This window comes from Megalops cyprinoides, chromosome 23 (assembly GCF_013368585.1).
Source record: "Megalops cyprinoides isolate fMegCyp1 chromosome 23, fMegCyp1.pri, whole genome shotgun sequence".
Lineage (NCBI taxonomy): Eukaryota > Metazoa > Chordata > Actinopteri > Elopiformes > Megalopidae > Megalops > Megalops cyprinoides.
In genome coordinates, this window is record NC_050605.1 from 6,552,330 (window position 1) to 6,560,792 (window position 8,463).

General features: G+C 41.4%; 1 protein-coding gene across 1 annotated transcript; it reads left to right on the forward strand.

The window, feature by feature from the left end:
- Positions 1-5,091: 5,091 nt before the first annotated feature.
- Positions 5,092-8,398, forward strand: LOC118770128 (ADP-ribosylation factor-like protein 1). The gene is made up of 6 exons (XM_036517588.1): positions 5,092-5,181; positions 5,833-5,970; positions 6,155-6,236; positions 6,565-6,676; positions 7,133-7,311; positions 7,685-8,398. The coding sequence occupies exons 1-6, from the start codon at positions 5,178-5,180 to the stop codon at positions 7,713-7,715; spliced, it is 546 nt and encodes a 181-aa protein (XP_036373481.1). The 5' UTR covers positions 5,092-5,177; the 3' UTR covers positions 7,716-8,398.
- Positions 8,399-8,463: the final 65 nt, after the last annotated feature.

Here is an 8,463-nt window from a genome sequence, read left to right on the forward strand (position 1 = left end):
GGTGTTTACATTTGCCAGTAAACCAGGGGTGACCGGATTTTATCTCTCTGAACAAAGAACCACTTTCCTTCCTCTTCTCAACCTCTATTCAAAAGAACCATTAATATAAATACCAATATAGGAAGGGCAGCGAGACCACAGCGGGCCTGCGACGCATCCAACTTCTTTATTTACTGGCACTGCGTGAAAATAAAGAAGTGCTAAAAACCACGAGGTCACGTTAACAATGTCACCTGTAACGACGTGCCAGCGACCACAGAGTGACATTTAACAATGTTCCAGAGGTGGCCGATCGCCTGTGACAGAGAGTATTCTCAAACTACCAGTGGAAAAAAAGTCACCGTGTTCAAATGGCCCAGCTCTAAAAGAACCAAGTTGTACTGTGCACATTGGGTTAGACTCTGCCGACCCCTGTCGGCAGTTTCCATATGCGTAACACTGGGCTCTGTTCCCCCAGTGTTATTGAAAAACCAATCTGTACAAATACCTAATCCATACCAAATCACATTTTATAAAATGCACACACGTGCACAAACACACACACACGCATGCACGCACACACACACACACACACACACACACAGCTCTCCTTCCCTTATTCAAATAAAATTTGATTTATCAGTATGAAAATTGTGTTGCCAAAGTACTTCAACGCTGTAAAAACACATATGGCTCAACATGACAGTATGCAGCACTACAGGGTTTTAACCTGTGACCACCTGTCACAGCCTTCTCATTTTATCCTTTTGCCCTTTAAAACCTGAACAACAGACATTATCTTGCTGTTTAACCTGTATACCCCTATACACCCCATATACCCAAATCCCTAATTTACTCACTCCCTCCCTACCTACTTGCCCATAGCAACACAGGTCATTCACTGTCTTTCAACCTACCAACAGGCTGATACATGCCAACCTTTCTTCCTCTCCCAGAAAAATGAGGACTGCTGCTTGGAAAAGCATTCAGTGCCATCTTTGACAAAAATGTGCAGCATACTTGCTGCTGGAAGAGTTTGTTTCACATAAAGAAAGTGAAGATAATCAGAACTATTTTTATAAAAATATACAGTGCAATTAATACAGTAACATCAAAGGGATACACATAAAAAATGCCATTCCAAATGATACAGATGACATCTATGGTTCCTTCTGGTGATTCATATTTAGGATTTGGCGCATTATGTGTTCAAAAGAAAATAACATTTTCTGCGGTGGATCAACGATTTTGCACCCATACAAGGTCAGGATTAACTTATGCTCCAAGGCTCACATAAAACCATTCACATGTAGAATCAGTTGAAAGAATGAGCTTCACTTATGTGTGTGGAAAAAAAGGTAATTTTATTGACACGAAAGTTAACGCTATAGTTTACAACGCAAAATCTCTGAAACCTACCCAAATCTTTCGTCCGTTCACAGACACACAATTTATGTTAAGCTTTATTTTAAGAGTTGATGCCAAGCTTTTGCGAAATAACTGAAAATGTTTGTTCAGTTTTCTGCATATTTTTGTTTTCGAAACAAGAAGAAGAATATCTAATTTTGGTGAGCTATCACCTCGAAAGCATATGTAAACAGAGAAAAAAGATAGGAAAATGTAACTAAATGCAAATCGCACACAGCTGGGGTGAGCCGTGAGACGCGCGATTTTGGTGTGGAAGCTAACACGACATTAGCGGCTGTCATGTAAACTGTTGAAGGCGAAATTTGGTTCGAGAGACGCGTAATCCCCTTTGATTTTGTGTGCGCGCCCAATTCGGCTCCAGGTCTTGGTTCATTATGATGATAAAGAAAAAAACAGCCATATGATTTCAAAAGCTGATATCCAAATTCCAAGGTTGACTTCAATGTAAAATTTATTTGTTGCGGCTTATCGTTATCGGGGGAGAAGAAGCTAAGAGAAAACTCGGAAATGATAAATTTGTGTTACTGTACTGTTCTGTACAGTAGCGATATGAAGGAGGAGGCAGGAGTCATGCTTCAGTTAAACAGCTTTGCAGACAGGTTGAAAGAATTCAGACGACATGGAACATTACCAAGAGAAGATAGGAGCGGCATGCGTAAAACTGAACTATCTCTTTTTAAAATTCTTCGCAATCATATTGATAAAATATTCTATTGATAAAAACTATTAACAGAATATTGATTTTATTGATAAAAAATTCTTCTTTGAAAGATCTTGACATTTGTGACTCATGAACTTACAGTCAATTACACCATCAAAACATCAGCATTTTTTTAAATCAGCATCAGCAGATTTTAAATAGGTATGTCTCTAGGAACACACTATTATGCATTAATTCACTAAATGTATAATGGATGCTAAAAATCAAAAGGTGCATTTCTGTCTGCTCATCTTCTGGATGAGTCGATTTTTAATTTGAACAGTGCTTCATGGTCAGAGAAGAAGTTGAAAATTGCTTACAAAATGCTTGTAAACGTTTTAAAGTTTGCATCCCTAATCTCTGTATTTTCACAGTGTAAGAGGAAGTGCAGCTCTGTCCCAACCTCTCCTGTTGCTCTTGGTGACCTTGAATTTATGTAGGCCATCTATGAATGACTAGGCTGTTGTCACAGGCAAACTATTTGGTTTTTATCTCTCTGTGTATCTGCCTGTGTAATGTGACCACACACGGACAAAGCAAGGCTATTGCAACACAATCAAGAAAACAGTTTCACTCAGAAACATCCTGATTTTGAGGTAAAAAAAAAATCACATGATTGAGGTCATATACCTTATACAAAACACTGAAATTAAAATAATTTGTTGTAAAATCTCTCCCTCATCTGATTGTAAAAGTAGTACATGGGTTTATGGAAAACTGAGAAACTGTTATTCTCCATCTTGCCATTTTAGAAACTTGTAACACACACACACAAACACAAACACAAACACGCACACACACACCATAGAGTAAACACACACACACACACCACAGAGTAAAGCATATTGTATCACATTATTTGACATTAGCTATGTACTGTTTTTCTGAAGGGCTATTTTGAGCTATGTATTCAGAGAAACATTTCTTACCTTGCATAGTCAACTCTCAGGTTTTTTTCAGCTTGCTACAGGGAGCTGCTAACATAGGACACTGGTCGGTTTAGCTGTGGAGTGCAGAAATAAGGAAAATAAGCATATTCTCTCCTTTCAGTTTAATGTACTTGTATAGTGTGGGAAGTTGCTGTATACGGAGGGTACTTGATGCTTCCTAGAAACAAAGGTTTAGGGTAGTGCTTCTGCTGAACTAACAGACTTTTTTTTTAACCAGTGCAACTTTGTATTTAAATGTCATTAAAAGCAAGGGAGGCTGTAGAGGAATAGCTCATTTGCAATCTTAGAGAGAGTACTTTTGTTTACAAAACAAAAAAACATGGATGGTAGCTAATATTTTGGGGGCTTGACCTTGGTCAATCCTGTCTGAAAGGAAGTGATATAGAACCACGTAGTTATACTGTACAGCTGAAACTGATTTTGTATAGCAGTTAAGCAATTCTGTACCATTATAACCACTGTGTTGAATTTTCATCCTTATTTTAAGATTAAAAGTAATCATTGTAATTGTAATTCAGAAACATGCCTGTGTCACAAATACACCTATAATCATGTATACCAAGGACTTTAAGTGGCAGTGCTCCAAGATCATTTTTAGACATGGCAACTACCTATTCAGTCATGTCATGAATATGTCTGTGGTTGGGATGGCAGAACTGTCTTTGAAGGTGAACAGTCAAGGTGCCATTGTGACTCTTGAGAGCTACTTAAACAGACCATGAGAATGGCCACTTCCTTTATGAAGACAGTCATGGGTCAGGCTGCCAAATATGTCCCTGATGCATGTTGATCTTAATACCATGTGAGCACAAACACTGTAATATAATAATCAGTGGGTATAGAAAAATGATACAGATACAGGCTTTTAAAAAATGGACCAGATAGCCAGGTTAGTGTGTGTCATATTGAAAACTCTACCTCTGCTACTGTTAAATCTATAGGAGTTCCGATTTGCTGCATGGCTCATTATGACCCCCGGGTTAAATCTTAGCTGTGTCATCAGATCTGGTAGTTGTGAGGTGCCTGTGAGTTGTTTGGATGATATCAGTAGGTGTAGATGTCAGTAATGGTGGATGCCAGTATCTTACAACTGATTTCCACTTCACTGTGTGAAAAATAGCCATTGGCTGTTTGACAGAATATCACAACAAAAAAACATTAAAAATTAAGCAACTCGTCAGTACAGGCATACAGACAGCACAGGGACCTCCTGTTACCTAATGGTGCATCCTAAATGGAAGGAGACAAATTCTTGGGCTGCACCTCAAAAGGCATTTTGCTGACTGTTCCTATGCACCACCCCTCAACACTGAGCCACATGGTTGAGGGTGTCCCAGAGGAGACATAGAAACTTTCATTTGCCCTCAGTTAGGCCCTTCAACAGAGATGTACACTTTAAGCTGGGCTGATATCCAGGATTCAGTTCTTCTGATACTTCAGGCTCTGTCCAAATCCAATTGAGAGAAGGAACTTCCTTCCTTCAAGTGAACATGTCTATGGCAAGCTGTTATAACATTTAATCAAACCACACTGCCATAGACACACTCCACTTTTGTCATTCCCTTTGCCCTGGCACAAGGAGGCGCGAGGCACATCTGTGGTCACTAACATCTGTTGTTAACAGACCAAGCTAACCAACATGGAACTGCATTACTAAAACACCATAAAACCCGTTGTTTCCTAGCTAGATAAATGGCTATTTTAATGTACGCCTTTATGGTAGAGACGGAATCTTTATTTGGCATAGATTATCTGTGTACAGACCTCACCGAGGTTGTCATCGCGCATTACGTATGCGGAAGTAGCAACCAGTTGGAAAGCACGTTGCCTCGTATTTTTAATTTTTGTTTATATAAAAAAATAAAAATAATAAAAATATCAAGATGGAAGGCATACACACGACCACATATAAGCTGTTGTTGCTGGATATATTTCATGTAGTAACTAGCTAGATAGCATCGGTCCAATTAACACTGGAATCTAAGAGTCCTAAATTACAGATACTTTTTTCTTTGTATTCCGGGACACGTCATTCCGGCTCTGAGCACAGTGCTAGCGCTGAAGCGAGGACAGCTAGCTAGCTTCACAGTTGAAGTATTTTGGTGGATTTTCAAGCAGATATGGGTAAGACTGTAACGATTGTAACACAGGTTTAACTTTAAAATGTGCTCTCGATACATTTCCCATAAATTCGTCGTTGCTAGCAGTGTTATATTTATTTACTTGTTGCTAGCATTAGCTTGCTTCTATGAGGAAATCAGTGGGTGTAAAGCTAACGAGATGGCTCAGTAGACAGTTGAATGGCCCCTGGTGTTGTCATATTTGACGCGGCATATGTAACGTTAGTTAAGGATTTTAAGTAGCTAGATAGTTGTTTTACAAGGCTCAGTATTTTCGTGGTAGATAGCTAGGTAGTTGTAGCTAAATTGTACAGCGATTCTTACTGTGAGGTACCTAGCTAAGGTTACCAGTGGAAGGAGCTGATGGGTTAAAATCCAGCGCAGTATCGTTAGGAGATGGAAATTCCTAACTAGCTAAGAATACGTGGGTTTACGGCCTCGGATTACTGGAGTAGTTCGCAGATGTCTACTGTCACCCTGATAACGTGTCCTAATAGCAGTACCAGTTTGTATATTTGATTCATAAAACACTTCCTTTTGGGAGTCATGTGATAACTTAAATAAAGATGTGAAATTCTGCGCAGGCGCTATCTGATTGACCTCCTCAGCCGGCCTAAAACTGACTGAACTACGCTCTCCACTCTTGTCTTCCCAGGTGGCTTCTTCTCCAGTCTTTTTTCTGGCCTGTTTGGTACCAGGGAGATGAGGATCCTCATCCTGGGTTTGGATGGTGCGGGGAAGACCACTATCCTGTACCGGCTGCAAGTCGGGGAGGTTGTCACCACCATCCCTAGTGCGTATTTGCTGCTCTGATGGCCTTACCGCCGTTAACAGTACAACCCACACAGGCCCTGCAACTTGTGTTCGTGAATGGGCTGTTGCTTCATGCAGTGTATCATCTCTTGTGTATTTACGGTTGAATACCCGTGTTCTGTAATTCATGTTTAACCCAGTGATGCCTATGTTTGTGTCTCCAGCCATTGGTTTCAATGTGGAAACGGTGACATACAAGAATCTGAAGTTTCAAGTGTGGGATCTTGGAGGACAGACCAGTATCAGGTAGAAGCTCTAGTCCTGCGGCCTAAATTGTTAGCTGTGAGTGGTTGTTTAGCCGATGTCAGTACTATTCTGAGATTCATTTTAAAATAACAGCTGAAATTTTTCACATTATGAAGTGGGGTTTATTGAGAGAGAGCCAAAAAGGTAGGTTTACAAATTAGAGTAATGGCTTCTACATCTTTTAACAACAACAAAATATCACAAATTGATATTTCAACTAACTACAAAAGAACAAGTGCCTTTTCAAAACATCTGTGGTTTTTTCCTTGGCAGAAACTAAGGACAGGGCTCTTGTACAGCTGACTGTCTCTCTCTCTCCCCCTCCCAGGCCATATTGGCGCTGTTACTACTCCAACACGGATGCAGTGATTTATGTGGTGGACAGCAGCGACCGGGACAGGATGGGAATCTCCAAGTCTGAGCTGGTGGCTATGCTGGAGGTAATGTTCGTGATGGAGATAAAACTAGCATAGGTGGTGGCGGTGATGGAGATGAGGCTTGCGTAGGCAGTGGCTATGCTGGAAGTAGTGTTCGTGATGGAGATGAGGCTAGCATAGGTGGTGGCGGTGATGGAGATGAGGCTTGCGTAGGCAGTGGCTATGCTGGAAGTAGTGTTTGTGATGGAGATGAGGCTAGCATAGGTGGTGGCGGTGATGGAGATAAGGCTTGCGTAGGCAGTGGCTATGCTGGAAGTAGTGTTTGTGATGGAGATGAGGCTAGCATAGGTGGTGGCGGTGATGGAGATGAGGCTTGCGTAGGCAGTGGCTATGCTGGAAGTAGTGTTAGTGATGGAGATGAGGCTAGCATAGGTGGTGGCTCTGATGGAGGCTTGAGAGGTGCTGTCCCAGCTGGAGGCGGGGTTTGCAGGCTGACACTCTCTCTCTCACTGTGTGCAGGAGGAGGAGCTGAAGAAGGCCATCCTCGTGGTGTTTGCTAACAAGCAGGACATGGAGCAGGCCATGACCCCCACAGAGGTGGCAAACGCCCTGGGCCTGCCTGCACTCAAGGACAGGAAGTGGCAGATCTTCAAGACATCGGCGACCAAAGGCACAGGGCTGGACGAGGCCATGGAATGGTGAGATTGTCTACAAGCTAATTGCAACAGCCTACATGCATACAAAATACATTCAGCAGTAAGCATGTAGTAAGATCATTTGCAGACATGTCTTGGAAATGATCTAATTCATTGTACATGTGTGTACAATGTGTATTTTACACATTGTGTGTATAGTCTGTAAGGCTGTTTGTTCTTAACAAAATGCCAGTGTTCTAACGTATTTGTCCTCCAAATTCCTCACCTCTATATTGTTTTTAGAGGAATCTGTTCATCCTGTAAAGATTGACTTGAATCACTTAAATTGTTCCACGTTATATCTGTAGATTCAATTCCAAGTAGGCTGTTTTAGATGGGGGCTGCACATTAACTCTGTGGCCTTTCCTCATTGCAGGCTGGTGGAATCCCTAAAGAGCAGACAGTAATCACACCTACAACGTCCTATGTAAATACTCCCGATCAAGCTCCCTGTCGGAATTGAGACTGTACCCTCTCCCTCTGCTGGGGAACTGCTCCCCTCCCCCACCACCTCCAGCCCAGGGGAGAGACTGTAAGAGGAGGACAGTGGCAATGGACGCTTTCAGAGGGCTGTCTGCCAAAGGCCAGGATGCTGTGATTGGTGGCAAGTTGGAATAGACACAGATACTGCAGAAGAGGTCATGTGATCAAACCGGTGTTGCTGCAGGCCTTGGTGTTTTGTATTCGTGTTATCAATAATTCACACATCTTATGCTGGGTTCAGGATTATGCCGTGGTACGTTTGGGTTACCGCTGCCTCAAACAGACTGCAAAACATTGGTGTCCCCAGTCTTTCGTGAATGATGCAGTTTCTGATCCTTTGTGATTACTTCCTAACAGCATATTTATTTGATCTTAAGTTAATTGCCTCTTTGATAATGTACATGTGTTCACTGTTCGCACTGAAACAAATAAATCATGTACAGTATCCATACTGTGTGGCTTAGCTCATAACCATGTGATTCCCTGAATGGGGATGTCAATACTATACATGTCCACTAGGTGGCTCTATGCTGTTGTGTATTTAGTATGTGAGGTGCAGCCTGTGTAGGTTAACAAAGAAAGAGCATGAGCATTTCCATTTCCTCACAGATTTTATTTACTTGACTGTGAAGCTCTTTAAGAGTATTTATATAAACATGTTATCTGTTTTTA